Genomic DNA, 16676 nt, shown 5'->3' on the forward strand with positions numbered 1-16676 from the left:
AAACGTACAGGTATAGGTATATATATATATATATATATATATATATATATGTATCTCTGTTTCCTGGGAGTACCCACCAAAATCCTGGAAATACCACAAAAACGCTGGGGGTACCAGGAATACGCTGGGCATCCCTATGCGAACCAGAGGCGGGCGGCTGATGTCACAGGACCTCAGCCGACTGCCCAGTCCTCGGTGCCGGACTCCACAAATCTAAGTCAGCAGAGACTGACTTAGATAAAATCATTTGATGGTCGGCAATCATCAAATAATTCCAGGCCTACATGCTACCCTGCAAATGGATGTTTATGGAAAACATACAGTACATTAGCAGTGCATCGGGTATATTCGTGGTGGTGGGGGCGGGCATTCCCACGGCTGGTAGGTGGCATTCTAAGGATACTCATATGACTAAGGATACTCAGATTTCCATTGCATTGTCAGTCCAAATGAAATCTATTCTATTCACACAACTTATATTTTCAATTGGCTATCATTTTACTAGAAAAGAATGCTGTAGACTGCACAATATATGGGACATTTGTGTTTCTAAACACTAGGACACATGGACTTCATACAATACTATACATACAGTATCTTTTGCCAGTCACAGGGCAGTAAAGATATTTCAAATATCTACAATGGAAGACAACAGTGTAGTGTCTAGTTCATCTTGTTAAAAATCAGTCTTTTCCATGTTTTGCGTAGTGACCTACTATTGGTCACAAGATCAACAATTCCAAATCATTGTTTGTTACATGTTTGCATGTAGGACAGCATCATCTCAAACATCAAATTCATATATCAGGATTATCTATAAGATTGTTAGCTGTGGAAGATCTATTCCATTGTATTTTATTGATATACTGTGTTATTAGTATATAGATAGACTGAGAAAGATCTATTCTGGCACATGCTGATATATGCACACTTTGAACAATGCACATCTTCAACCACCCAATGCGTGAGAATATCAGAAAGTGGTAAATCTATCTTTTAAATTGGCCCCTGTTCTGGCAAAACTGTTCTACATGTAGAAGATGTAGGGTGAAACAAACATAATGATTCCTCCAGAATGTATCAGCTTCTGTTAGCTTCCTAATCGCGCATGCCACGGTTGTCCAACCTGTCTTCAAGATCTACCAATGGTCCACGTTTTCCAAATCCCCTAGCTGGTGCACAGCTGTAGTCATTACTAACTGACACATTTTCAAACATGATGCATTCATTCCTAATATAGATCCATAGGTTGCCTAACATACATGTTGGTAGATCTTGAGGACAGATTTGGCCACCCCTTGTGTATGTTATCTTCATGTCTGTACCACCAGCTGTGATGTCTCCTTCTGTGTTACTTAAAACTGATTATATAAGTCAGTGTCAGTACATGCTTTTTCATGGATGACAAAATGCTTGTAGCTCTACATTGATCTTGGGCCATAACACAAGATGGGCTGCAGTCAGTGGCGTAACTACAGTGAGGCAGCTCTGGCTGCCGCTTGGGGGAGCGAGCGGCAGCGGGGTCTGTGTGGGCGCCGGTGGCCAATGCACTCAGCACTTACATACCCGCCGCTGCCCGCCCTGCTGGCTGAGGCTGATTGCCGGAGTCAGCCATGGCGTGGGCACAGCCATGAAGCCCGTTGACTGTGACTTAACTACTGCACACAGAGCCAGCTATTGGCTGCTGTGTACAGAATAGTAGGGCGGGTGAGCGACCTGGGATGTCGGAGGGGGAAGCAGCAGTGTCTTCTGGGCTCTCTGCCTCTCTCCTGTTGCAGATAGACAGCCACACTTCCCACCCAGTCCAGTCCTAACAATTTATATATTATTATAATAGAAGTGCGCTTTTTTGTACAAAAATAATGAAAAGAAATATAGGTACTTGTTTCCTAGCATGGCGCCTGGGATTTTGATTGCATCCATCGAGTCCTAAAAAATTGCGTTGAAACCAAATCGCATGCGATGCGATCGAAGCTATCGGTGCGATTTTTACATCGAAACCAATGTAAAATGGTCCCTGAGACCCGATTTTACATTTGGCCCAATGTTAAATGCCCCCCGGACCCTAATTTCCCGTAGCGTGGCGAGCGCAGTGAGGCCGCGAGGGGCGGCGGTACGCGTCCTCCGACCTTTTCATACCCTCACTACACTTCGGGCTCGGTGACGCGCTGCGCTCGCCACACTATATAAAATCAACTCCACACCGACGTGGATAGTGGGGGTATGAAAAGGTGGAGGACATGTCGGGGAAAATGCTAAAAATAGCCCTGAAATCGCGTCGGTCGCGTCCATCGCATTGCTTAAGTTAAGGTATGTGATCACCTGCGACGGGCGCCGTGCTAGGAAACAAGTACCGAAATATATATATATATATATATATATATATATGTGTGTGTGTGTGTGGGGGGGGGGGGGGGGCACAAACTTTTTGGCAGGAAGGGGGGGGGGCAAGATTTATAGTTACGCCACTGGCTGCAGTTTAAGTCTACCTGCTGAGTCACATGGAGTAGGGAGGAAGGTTTATCATGCCCTTGCCTGGCAGATGATGTTTGCTTGAGATCCAGCCGCGGGTTGCATATTAGCCTTTCAAAGGGAAGAGAAACCGTGAGGCCCTGTACTTGATGCCAAGAGAGAGAACAACATCCAACACCATCCCAATACAATCCTAGGCAAACTTTATGGGTTCAATGAATTTAGGAATCCTGTAAAGACAAAATCACAACACACACAGGATCCCTACACATACGTGCACACACTCTAACTGGACAACACAGGCCGCCCACAATTATTAATACATACAAACACTATTTCTATTCAAATGCACTACTATATACACTCACCATTGCGGCAACTCATTTCTTCCTATAAAGATGTGACCATAACAAGCACGTCACCTTTCCAGCACAGGGACACAACGTTCGTGCATACATGATATTTTTCACACAAATACAATGAAGATGTGTTAATAACAAGATATATACAGAACAACATAAGTGGTTACTATGTAAGCATGCATGATTTATACATACAGACATATAAATGTACAGATGAGATTTTGTATCAATACACAAATGGTGTTTTAAAAACAGAAAAACAATGAACTACAAATAATATAAACACACAAACACATACACACACACACACATATATATATATATATATATATATATATACACATATATTTTCACACCAATAGTGCATGCACAAATACACATTTTGCAAAAACCATTATATCCACATGCAACCACAGGCCTTAAAACAAACACAACATCTAAAAAGGGGTACAGGGTCTATGTTGTAACACAAGACAGGATTCCCAAAGATTTAGTGATGCTTCCAATGACAGGGATGTTGAGATGTCATACCCAACTGAACATTGGTTTGATTATTACTGAGATGATTAAGTCATCTTTTTGCTGGATCCTCAAGTGGTGGTCTCTGCAACTCTTGTCTCCTCCCAGCTCCACATCTCAGGTGCAGATACTATTTCTGTTTAGGGAGGTCTATCAAATTTTGGCTAGATAGCAACCAATCTGTTTCTGTCCTATTTGTAAAATTACAGAAGCTGATTGGTTGGCACGGACAACTTCTCCACTTTTTCTTTCTCCGAGATTTAATTAATCTCCCCAACTCTGAACTTCATTCGTGGGCCAGAAGTCCTTATAGATTGTAACTTAACTTATTAGATCTTATCAATACTCACAGGAAAAAAAAGCCTGAAAACGCAACTTACGACACAAGAAATGTATTGTTAAGTGGGCCTTCATATTTCATTTCTTAGCTGGACAATACTCTCCTACAAATTTTTAGCTCTTTTCACCAAGACCTTATGTAAATATTTTCCAGGTAGAGCCCATAACTTTTGTTGCAATGGAGTATGAAATGAAACTGCTCATTGGATTAGGCTACTGAATCCAGTGCAGGCAATGTGTATCGTAATAAAATTATACAAATGAGCAATTAAATCCTCCCCTTCCTATTTAATGAGGTATTGCATAAACGTTCTTCATGGTAAGGCTTGATCTTTGGCATGTAGCACTACAACACCCTGTGTTTTTTAAAAGATCACACATCCTAATATCTTCCCATTGTTTCAGGAAGATGTCAGCTGAATAAGTACAGTATATCGGGGTTGGCCAAACTGGTCCTTGAGATCTACCAACAGTTCATGTTTTCCAGACTACCGGTGCATCTGTAGAATGTGTCAGTTAGGAATGAATGATTATGCAGCTCATGTTTAAAAATGTAACAGTAATGGCTTACACCTGCGCATATGCTTAAGTAGGTGGTCTGGAAAATGTGAACTGTTGGTAGATCTGGACAGGGGCGTAGAGAGGGTGGCTCTGTTGGAGCGCTAGCTCCAGGAGCCAAGAAGGAGAGATAGCATGCTGCCAGCCCCCTCTCCTCCCTCCTCCACTGGGCCTACCAGAAAAGGGCTGGGACACATACCTCCCAACAGTCCCGATTACAGCGGGACAGTCCCGATTATCAGGGCCTGTCCCGCTGTCCCACCCGCGGGCGGCAGTGTCCCGTGGTGAGGGGGGGCTGTTGGGAGTCCCCCCTGTCTGCTGCTAAGCTGCGGGGAATAAACGCTGTGCGCATGCGCACAGCGTCTATTCCCACAGCCAGGGGACTGGGGGCATGGCTAGAGGCTCACAGAGCCTCTCGGTCATGCCCCCATAGCGGCAAAATGGGGGCGTGGCCTCGCGGGAGAGCTGCGAGTATAGGCCACATCCTGGCGCGCAGCAGCTATGTCCCGCCTCAGGAACGTCAGAAGTTGGGAGGTATGGGGACAAGAGGGTGGGGGTGGGGGGGATCGGCATGCCACAGGTGCACAGAATCTCTGACAACATACAGACAGAGACTACAGGGTTGTTGGAGACAGACGCTAGAGGTCCTTCTGTCCTCTTTATCCGGGCAGAATAACCAGTTGGCCAGTCCTGAAGTAGATCTTAAGCTGCATATGCTGTAGTTCTAAAGTTTTTTTTTATATGCCCACTTACAGCCAGACAGACTGTTAGCAATGCATATTTACTATTGCAGTATTGGTAGTGTTTGGTCAGATCAGTATTTCAGTGCACAGTAACAAATTATTATTAAACTGTGGTCTCGCAGAAAATTGCAAGATGTTCATTAAAGATAGCATGAAAGGAGACATCTAAAGTAGCCAAGCTGGGGTTAAGGTGTATAGCACTCCTTGAAGAATGTTATCTTTATACCTGGCAGAATTTTAGGTAGTAGTAGACTCAAATTTCACTTCCTCCCAATTAAACACTGGGCTGTGATAATTAGCCCTCTGATTGGTATGAGTTAGCCCGGTGGTTCCCAAACCTTTCTGAATCACTATACCTTAGGGCAGAGATGGGGAACCTTCGTCCCTCAAGTTGTTGTTGAGCTACACATTTCAGCATGACCTGCTACAGTTTTGCTATAAGGGCATGCTGGAATTTGCAGTTCAGCAACAGCTGGAAGGCTCAATGGTTCCCTACCTTAGAGTATAATTTATTTTTTTTACAGCACCCCATGCCAAAAGTTTTGAAAGTTCTGAGAAATTAAAAAAAAAGAGTTACATTACGTAAATTGTGTTTCATCCTTAAGGCGAAGTAGCATTCAATTTCCCAGTGAGCCGCACGGCAGCTTCCCGGGAAGCTCACATGTGATTTGGCATTTCAGGTGCCATTTTTGCATGCGTTTTATCGCATGTAAAGACTCCCGGGGAGCTGCAGCAGCACGGGCAGGAGAATTTAAAAAATAAAAAAAATAAATGGATGTCCGCTGAGTGGCTGAAGGAACTCTCTCAGCCAATCAGAGGCCACTGATTTTTTTTTTTTTAAATCTCCTGCCTGCCACTCGGAAGGTTGGACCTGCAGATAGGTGTATGCCAGTGTGCAGCAATGATGACACACACCTATGGACGGAATCGGGTGCGATACTTTGCGGATCCTAAAAAGCACCCATGATGTGCCGCTGATGGGTCCGATTCTTATTTATCTTATGTTCTGCAGGTCCGACCTCCGACTCCGGGTCCGATGGAAGTACTGGGCTAAGGGGAGATTTTACTAAAAAGTGGAGGTGTTGCCCATAGCATCTAATCTTATTCTAGCTATAATTTTCTTGATTGAACTAGATAAATGATAGCTAGAATCCTTGCCTGTGGGTAATACCGCCTCCTGCCCACTTTAAAGGATTTGATACATTTCACCCTTAGGGGTTGATATATCAAGCAGTGAAAAGAGTGGAGAAGTGGACGACTGGAAAAGGTGCCCATACCATAGCATCTAGCTATCATTCCATAGAAAATACCTATGTATTAAGCCTAGGAGAAAGATAAAGTAGACAGAGATAAAGTACCAACCAATCAACTCCTAACTGCCACATTGCATGCTGTATTAGACAAATGGTAGTTATGAGCTGATTGGTTGTTAATGTATCTCTCTCCACTATATCTCTATCCAAGTCTTACATAGATCCTCTGCTAACTAATCACTAGAAGCTGCTTACACTGGTGGAAAACAGTCTGAGATAGGGAGATTGATCAATACAGCCTGCTTCCAATAGGAAATATGGCTATGTGACATTTATCATGGCTCCTGCTACAATTAAAGCAGTTAAAACTTCCCGTAGAGCTCAGAAAGTGAATATAGTACATACCTTACAATATTAGCCATTTCCAAGGCACCTGCAATGGCCAGCTCTGTTTCCGCAGGTCTTATAGTATTAACCTGGGCTGAACTATACCGTTAATATTGATAGAAGGAACAACTTTTAATATTTTTATACCTTCAGATTGTTTTCAAGTTATCCACCTGTTTATGCTCTCCTGCGTTTGTTTTTTGTTACAGTCCTTGATCTTTCTAGCATCCATATTATATGAGTTGTTTATCTTCATTGTTTTGGGATGAGACACAGTATAAATGTATCTAGTGAGCAACAATTCCATAGGTGTATACCAGGTGTCCCATTCCACACAATGCAAAATAATATATCAAAACATTGCTTAAAAGCAAACAGACAATGGGCGTTATATTTCGCCTTACATGCTATATCAAAATATTATCAGTGTTACTTATATTTTGAACCTGTTGTGTGTTCAAAGATGATTTTGGAGGTATTCATCATGATTCTTAGCCTAAAGTATCACTTCTGAAGAGCTGCTCTTTCAGCATAATCAGCTTTTTGGATGTTTGATACTTCTTACCTGCAGTTTCCTTCTTTCAATATAGGGGCAGATGTATTAAGCCTTAACAAGATATAAATGCAAAGAGAGATAAACGTCCAGCCAATCAGCTCCTTACTGACTTTTTTCCAAACACAGGCTGTAACATGGCAGTTAGGAGGTGATTGGCCGGAGGTATCTCTCTTTATCACCCTTGCATTTATCTCTTGTTAAGGCTTAATACATCTGCCCCAATATTTGCCACAGCAAATGTTCCACTATCATATGCATGCAAGATCAGCTGGATGAGTAGAGTTAGTCATCACACAGACCCCAGTCCCAGACATGGCAGTAATTCCAATAAATCAGTCTGGATAATGCGGAGCCTGGTTTCGGAACTTGATGGATTACATAATTTCCACTTCCCCATACTAAAGTACTAATGTGGGGACTGTGGAGATTAAAGTGGGCTGACCTTACTGGAACCCAGAAAAAGCAATACATTTGTTAGAAGAATAATATAGAACAACATTAGTAAAAAGGAAGATAAAACACTTTTACAAGGTGGCAAATGGCTGATTTGTGCTTATTTTACAAAAAGTAAATAGTGTTCATTCTAGCACCCGCCATCTTTGAAAACCCATTCAGTTCCTCTTTCCTGCCTGGGATGTTGATTTCTGCTGTGGTGTTTCTAGCACAGGTCTGGTTTGCATATACAGACCACACTGTGCTAGAAGCACTACAGCAGACAGTGACTCCCCAGGCAGGGAAGAGGAACTGCATGGGTTTTCAAAGATGGCGGTCCTAGAATGAACACTAAGTAAAAAGAATGTAAAACGCTTATGAATTTTGTTTAATTGCAAAGGAATGAAAAAGTACCCAAACAAATAGAAAAAAATTTGCTTGTGGGGTAATTTGTGGCCATTTTAAACCTGAAAAGAAAAAAAAATATTTTTGGCTTGAATAAATGCTTTCACTAAATTTGGGGTGCATAACCTAAAAAAAAAAAAAATTGATTTTGGGGTCATTTGAGGCCATTCCTTTTAATTTTTGCTCCCAAAAATGACAAGTAATTATTTGCCTAATTAACCTAATTGAAAACTTCTAAATGCCTAATTAGTTATTATTAGTGGGGGTGGGGACTAGGTGTTCTGCACGATGTCCAACATTTTACCCTAAGATAATGGAAATACGTAAGACGTTTATTTATACAACAAAACACGGTTATAATAAAACCAGTTTATTAATACCACAAATTAATTAAAGACAATTTGAAATTAATGGGATAAAAATGGAAAAATAATAAATAAAAATACCTAATCCAAGTACATTAATATAAAAAGTTCATCTCTTTTTGATAGCAAGTTTGCTAATCATAATAGAATAGTGCACTTGCTATCATCAAGATATGAACTTTTGTTTTTCGTTTTTTATTCAGTTGATTTTAAATTTTATTTATTTAATTTATGGTATTAATAAACTGGTTTTATTACTGCGTCTTGCTGTGTAACTAAGCGCCCCACGTATTTCCATTATCTTTACCAAAGTTTTGGAGGTTGGCAATCCTCCATTGTGGTGGCTGCTGTGTTGTACACCACACATTCCCTAGCGCTGGAGATATTTTCCTATAATTTTTTCCCTAAGCTCTGTCATCATCAGTGAGTTGCGAGTAGAAATATGCAAATTTATTCTGACTTCATTGCAAGTTGCTTATTGGATTGCAATATTAATTTGCTATGCAACTTTGTGGAGTGGACTGACCACTTAATTTCTATAAATTAAGTGATGATTAATAGACCCCTAACTCACAGGGCAGCAAGCCAGTAGGGAATACCCACTGAATAAATCTTAAATTCATATATTTAATATTTCTAGATAAATGAGACAAACAGAGTATAGTTTGCTGGATGAAATTTTCTTGTTTAGTTTTTTTTTTGTCAGGTACGGCAGTAAACTGTAGTTTGTGTGCACGCACACCATGGTCTAGTATCTAACATGCATGGACAATGCTTCCACACAGATATTAAAAAAATCTAGCAATTTTCACCTGCTAACAGTGGAGGAAAACACCTTGTTAAGCAGTATTCATACGTTTTCATTTCACAAAATGAATAATGAAAATATGATGTGGCAATTCCAGCCTCAGTGATGTCACCTATTCCAAGTAAATTGTTAGGCAGGATATTGGTTATGTCTTCAAAATGGATGTCTGCAATGTATGTAGGACAAGTGATGCAACTGTTTGTTTGTTTGTTTGTTTTTTTTTTTCAAAACAATATGGCCCAAATGAAACAGGGTATGAAAATCAGAAAGTGAGAGGTTTTGGGAGTTTTCCCATTTTTATAAAGCGGCAATCAATTAAATGTCAAAATCAACCTGGTTTTTGCAGTGTAAATGATTGCCACTTTAAAAAAAAAAAAATTGGGAAAACTCTCACTATTGGGAAATTGGAAAAAACTCTCCCTATTACTTTTGGCATATATCTTTTTTTTTTTCAATTATATGTGCTGAGTGTACTTCGTAAATCTTGCAGGGTAACCAACTATATTATGGCTAGTTTGGCATGTTATACATATTATACAGGGATGGATTAGCCACCAAATTCACTGTAAAGAGTCCATTTTCAGGGGCCATTTTTAGTTCCCAATTTGCCCCTGATATTATACCATTAATAATAATACTTTATGAATAGCATGGAATAAAATCTAAACATATAATACCATTTTAAATATTAGAGTATAATTTGTAATCACCACTGGCCTGAATTCTGAGTAAATTGAGCATGATCCATTGCTAAAATTGTCCCAAAAAGAGAAAATGTTTAGTACAATATTATCCTTTACAATGTCGCAGCTAATTTAAACAGAATGGAAGCAGTACTGGCTCAGAGTGGATGTAGTTGTTTTTATTTCTGGCTAATGTTTTCCAGCCATTGGATATATACCAGTGTATTGGTAACTTATATGGCACTTACCGCATTCATATCAATGCCGTTGGTGTAGGACCAGGCGTGCTGGAAATACTCTTCAAGTCGCTGTCTCAGTGGATTTGGGATCTGGTGGAAGCGGATAAATTCTTTAACGCGCAACATTTGGGTGTGGTAACGTGCAGTGCCAGAGTACAGCCGCTGAATTATGGCAGATACATTGCCAAAGATGCTGGCATACATGAGGGCTGAGGGAAACAAATAAAAAAGGTCATCAATTCAGACAATGGTATGATTTATATAACGTTATTGTTATTATTGGTGTTTTTTGTAAGGCACTTTAGACAAAATAAATGCAGACGTGAAAACAAATGAAAGTGAGTGGGCAACTTACATCTAGTGGGAACAAGCAGAAATAAGACAAGAGACTGTGGTTCAGAGAGAGAGGGGCAGTAGCGAGAGTGTACCTCAGTGAGTAGAACAGGAGGGAATTCAGTATTACTGTATAGTCTTAAGCAAAATCGAATAGAAAAATAGACAAAATCAAACCATGTGTATGCCCTAAAAGTCACATCTAAGAAGGAATACAGGAGAGTATTTTAAGATGAGGTTTTAGCTGTATATTAGAGATATTAATGTTGAGGGCTTTAAAGGTGACTTTGAGTAATTTGAATAGGATTTTTGGAGGATAAAAGAAACCACCGTAGGTATTTGCACAATGGTGTGGCAGAGTTGGAGCAAAGAGAGAGGAAAATCATTCATTTAGGACACATTGCAGCAGGACCAGATACATGAGGGATGATACAAGTAGTTGAGGTAAGAGATAATGAGAGAATGGATAATGTATATTTTAAAGATCAGAATCAACTTTTTGGCCATGCATGCTTGCGCATACTAGGATTATTTGACAATTGGTATAGGAGTTACATTTGCTTTGATTAGGTTGTTCAGTTGATGGACGGCTATAGATGATAGGACTATGAGAGAGATTGTATGTCAGAAGTCAAGTGGAGGGTGGAGTCCAGGGTGACACCAAACCAGCGTTTGGAGAGAGTAAAATATTATACTACAGTTTATGATAAGGAAGCTTTGAGGGGAGGTTCTGATGATGGGAGGTTTAATTTGGATAAGTTGAACTGTAGGTAGTGTTGGGACATCATTGTGCAAATAGCAAAGACAAAACGCCCCACAGGACAGTAGAGAAAGAGGTGGAAATTATGCAATTGAAATTGAAATGATACAGTCCAGAGTCCAGCATGCCTTTACTTTTTCAAGTACTATCTGTTTAGTCTCATTCAAGAGTGTAACTAATATAGTTGTAAGATATTCTATTGCTATGGGGCCTGGACTGCCTTTTTGAGGAAGAGTGAATTAATGAGAGGATGATATTGTGTGGTGTTAAGACACACACTCTATTATGACGGACACTGAGGTGCACTGTGTACTGTATGGCTGCACCTGGAATGCTCTCTGTATCTGTATTGTTATTTAGTTATATCTTAAATAAATATTCCTTTTCCCCAATGGTGTATTTTACCTATAGGCTGCAGCCTCCCATCCCATAAATCTGCCAATTGTGCACATGTTCTGGTCCCGGCGGCTGTCAGCTTCATTGTGAATGTGCCAGAACCCGGCCAGTGACAGCAGCAACAGGAGCTCTCCTCCTACAGTGGACCAGGCAACATGGCAGCAGCAGCCCCCTACACAGTATAGGTAGGAGCCACCACTGCTTGTGACTTATACAATTGACTTTCAGATGAAAATGAAAAACTCTGTCAAGCATACATTGTTATATGCAAATAGAATGTTATTGGGCCAACCTCCCTTACTTACTGATGGCTAGTTGTAACTACTAATACTAACATTACCCTGGGCCTAATTCAGACCTGATTGCAGGAAAAATTTGTTCTCAAAATGGGCAAAACCATGTTGCACTGCAGGTGGAGCAAATGTAACACGTGGTGCTGGTTTTAGAAATCATGGGGATCCCCTATGGTTTTTGAGCCCCACGTGTATTTTGGCAACCAGCACCAGGCCGCAACTGCCAACAGGGTAATGCCACAGCCAGGGAAAACTTTGGTACTTGTTTCCTAGCACGGCGCCTACTAAGCAATTTGCTTAGTGGGCTATTCTGCGTAGTGAAATCGCATCGCATCGCATGGGCCATCCTATGTAATTTATTCACTGCTCTCTCAGCCCCGGCCCATTTTTAATCGCATGCGATCGCATGTGATTTTATAGCGTGTGTGATGCCATGACATTAGGTATACAGTAATATGATTGTATGTCCCAAAAAATAGGTTTAACTCACCCCCCTACTATCCATGCCACCCCGAACCGTGGTGAGCGTAGCGAGCCCCGCTACGGGCGGCGGAACGCGTCCTCCGGCTTTTTCATTACCCGACTATCCGCGTCGGCGTGGAGTTGATTTTATATAGTGTGGTGAGCTCATCGAGCCACCAAGCCCAAAGCATGGCGAGCGCAGCTACGCGGAATACATGTAAAGTAATCCGCATCCCCTCACGGGGCTCGCTGCACTCGCCACGCTTGGGGCTTGGTGACTCGCTGTGCTCGCCACACTTTATAAAATCAACTCCATGCTGACGTGGATAGTGGGGTAATGAAAATGTCGGAGGACGCGTTCCGCCACCCCACGCGGGGCTCGCTACTCTCACCACGCTATGGGGTGGCGTGGATAGTGGGGGGGTGCGTTAAATCTATTTTTGGGACATACAATCATATTATTGTATACCTAATGTCATGGCATCGCACACCCTATAAAATCGCATGCGATTTTGCGGGACATGTGATGCAACGCGATGCGATATTGTGGTGTAAAATGGAAAAAAAATTACATGAAAAAATCAAATCACATCACATGCTGCTATAATGGCCCATGCGATGCGATTTCCCTACGGTGCCATACGTAGAAAATCTGGGCCGCCGTGCTAGGAAACAAGTACCAAAACGTTTTATGCAAGTTCCAAAGCATTCATCCCCATGGCTGGTCAGCCCAGGCATGGACCCTGGAGGAGTGGGGACCCCCCCCCCAATAAAGGGGTTATCCTTCCATAGTTACCCCTGCCCAGGCTGAAGCCTGAGCCCCTGAGGTGGTAGGCACTGGGCTGATAAAAGGTTAATATTAGATGAAACTATTGTATAATGTTGTAAAACTACACGTCCCTTCATGCAGGAACTTGGAGAACCACAAAATGGATGTCTTCTCTGCCTGGCAGTACCCCTGTGAGAGAAGCCTGAATGATTGTTTACATGCCGGGGTTAGACCTGCCCATCAGCCAATAAGGAGCTGCTGATGCACGCTCCTGCATCATCTCTGGCCCTGCTGCTCATCTGCTGGTATACCAGTGGATGATCTATATGGGGTGGATGGCTTTCCATAGAGTCCTGCTATGGAAAGTCATCCACCACTGGGAGCGAGAATCACCCAGTGTGTATGGACCTTAAGTAGAATTATTTTACATTGAATATGATAGAAAACAGGTAACCAGTGCAAGATCACAAGTGTGGATCAGCAGATGATGAATGTTTAGTGAGGATGAAGATGAGCATGTTCTTGGTAATACCAGTAAGGAGACAATTGCGATAATCAATGCTGGCAATAATAAGATTTTTTTTTTTTCACATTTTTTTATAGTAAATTTGGCCAGATCACAAGTGTATATGATCTGCTTAAAATTTTTTTTTTCACAAAAAGCCCTTTAGTACATTCAGGTGAAACTAAATTAATGTTAAAAAGGGCTTGAAAACACCCCATTTCAAATTATTTTAGTAAAAATAATGTTAGTAAGTGTGCCCCTTAGCCTTGTGGCAAGGAGGAGGTGAATTCATAGAAGTGGATACTGAAAGAGTGATTAGATAGGTAGGATGAGAACCAAGAAAGGCTGTGTCCTGGTGTGTCCTGAAGATCTAGGGATAACAAAAGAGTGGTTAATGGTGTCAAAAGCAGCAGAAGACCTAGAAGAATAAGAAGTGAGTGATGGCCTTTAGATTTAGGTTATGGTTTAATCATGGTGTGCTTAACTAAAATGAAATATATTTATTGAAATATTATTAGGATTAATTACAAAGCCCGGTACTTGTTTAGTTTCACGGCGGCAGCTCGTGCCGCTCTAGCTATGAATCTTGGCAGCTTGCCAGGCTGCCTTAAGCTATGCTATGAGTGTAACGACTGTTTGAATTCTGGCAGCTTGCCAGCTGCTTACTTACTAGCGCGTGCGGACTTACTTCTGTAATGTACGTTATCAGCGTTGTATGCTGACTCCTCCAAGGCAGCCCAGTGCTGGTACTCCTAAGCTTCTGCGAAGAGCGCCTCTCACACAGCGCTTGTGCCCACATGATCTCCTCTCTCCTGTGGAGAGGAGATCATGTGGGTGCCGGCGGAGAGGTGCTCCATCTTTGTGATACGTAGGAGCATCTCAGACGCTCCAGCAATGAGACTCCTGCGTCTTCTGTCCAAAGAGCGGGTGTGGACGCAATTGCATGCACAATGAAGGAGGCATTTGCCAGTGCTCCATGTTACATACTGGCAAATGCCTCCATTTCATACCCCCACTATCCACTCCATCCCGAAGCTTGGTGAGCGCACGCGTTATGCGTCCTCCCGACCTTTTCATACCCCCACCATGCACGTCAGCGTGGAGTCAAATTTGTATAGTGTGGTGAGCGCAGCGATCCACCGAGCCCGAAGTGTGTCGAGCGGACGCGGAATACATGTGAAGGTATCCGCGTCCCCTCGCCACGCTTCGGGCTCGGTGGCTCGCTGCGCTTGCCACGCTATATGAAATCAAATCCAAGCCAACGTGGATTTTGGGGGTATGAAAAGTTCGGGAGGACACGCAACGCATCCCCTCATGGGGCTCGCTGAGCTCGCCACGCTTCCGGATGGCGTGGATGGTGGGGGTGTTTCAGGAACACATTCAAACCTGCCAGATCATACATCTGAGCAATAGCTACTCAGAGGTTAGAGGCAGAAGGGTATCATTGCATTGCTGCTGGAGCGTCTGAGGCTGCCTTGCTGCTGGAGTGTTTGAGACGCTCCTACGTATCACAAAGCTGGAGCGTCTGAGACACTCCTACATATCACAAAGATGTAGCGCCTTTCCGCCAGCGCCCACATGATCCCCTCTCCACAAGAGAGAGGATATCATGCGGGCACAAGCGCTGTGTGAGAGGTGCTCACTAGGCTTCACAAGAGCTTAGGAGTACCAGCGCTGGGCTGCCTTGGAGGAGTCAGCGTACGCCGTACATTACAGAAGTAAGGAGGCATGCGCTGCCGCCCTGAAACTAAACAAGTAAGCAGCTGGCAAGCTGCCAGAATTCAAACAGCTGCTATGCTCATAGCGTAGCTTAAGGCAGTCTGGCAAGCTGCCAATATTCATAGCTTCAGCATCCTCGCGCTGCCGCCATGAAACTAAACAAGTACCCAAAGCCCAGACTCCTTCCACCAGTCAGTGCCATTGTCCCCTGTAATGTATTATATAAAAGGATACATCCCTTATATATTGCCTGCTCAGAAATGTTATATCAGTAAAACACTGATTTCTTGGAAATCAATCATTTGCTGGACACAGATTATGTGAAATCAAATTCAGAGTGTTCCGCATAAATTGCTATTCAGTAATTTCTGCACATGCGCACAAATTCTCGCTAAACTGCATTTCACACTGAATCAGGCCCTTGGTCCTGATAATTATGTCTTATTGCTGTATATCTCGGCAATATGGGAAAAAAGTTACCTTAGTATTTACCATTAATCACACGCAGGGACAGGCGCTCTGTTTCGAGTCTGTCCTTAAAAGAAGTGAATTGATCGCTAATGCTGGGTTCGAACCCCATCTGCATTGTTGCATACATGGTCTGCTGATATCTACTGCAGTCTCCCAGGCATTCAGGGTGTGGTATAACACCCCTGCAGTCAGGATTCCGACAGTCATTAGCCTGATGTCGGAATTCCGACTGCGGAGACTCAGACAGCGGGGCAAACGCAATGAAGCCCCTTCCAGGCTCGTTGCGCTCGTCAAGCTGCGGGCACAGTGGCTCGCTACACTCGCCACCTATTTTATTCTCCTTCTATGGAGGTCGGGGTCATGGTCTGCTGATCTCTGCTATGGTTCAGCATTCCTAAAACCTAGGCATTTTTAGTTTTTGTAGGTTTATAGGGTAAATACAGATTTAAGAATGCTAATGCTATGGTTATCTTCATATATAAAATCAGATGCCCTGACCGACTCATCAATGCACCACCCAAACCCATTGACCAAGAAACATGAAATTTGGGGAGTATATTCCTTCCATGATGCAAGCACCCATTAAGCAGGGATGTAAAGGAGTAAATGTATTTTCACAAGTTTCTCTTAAACCTGATAACATATTAACTTGGCTTTTTGCTTACAAAGGTCTCACACAAATAACTAAAAACTTAATTCGGGATTTTGTCTTAATCAACCCCAAAAGGGTCAAATCTGGATTTGAGGGTTGAATTATAGAACCCTTATTATCTTCCGTGTTTGTTAAGTTAGAACATTTTTTTTTGGTATATAGATGCACTTTTAAAATCTTTACGATGTGTTATCG

General features: G+C 42.3%; 1 protein-coding gene across 1 annotated transcript in view; it reads right to left on the reverse strand.

The window, feature by feature from the left end:
• Positions 1-16676, reverse strand: part of KCNH6 (potassium voltage-gated channel subfamily H member 6) — a 203958-nt gene that overhangs the window by 15673 nt on the left and 171609 nt on the right. Inside the window, exon 7 of the mRNA XM_083147475.1 lies at positions 10131-10330. Coding sequence (XP_083003601.1) covers positions 10131-10330 — 200 coding nt within the window. The remainder of the gene's footprint in view (positions 1-10130; positions 10331-16676) is intronic.

The sequence above is a fragment of the Crinia signifera genome, chromosome 6 (genome assembly GCF_055691185.1).
Source record: "Crinia signifera chromosome 6, ASM5569118v1, whole genome shotgun sequence".
Classification (NCBI taxonomy): Eukaryota; Metazoa; Chordata; class Amphibia; order Anura; family Myobatrachidae; genus Crinia; species Crinia signifera.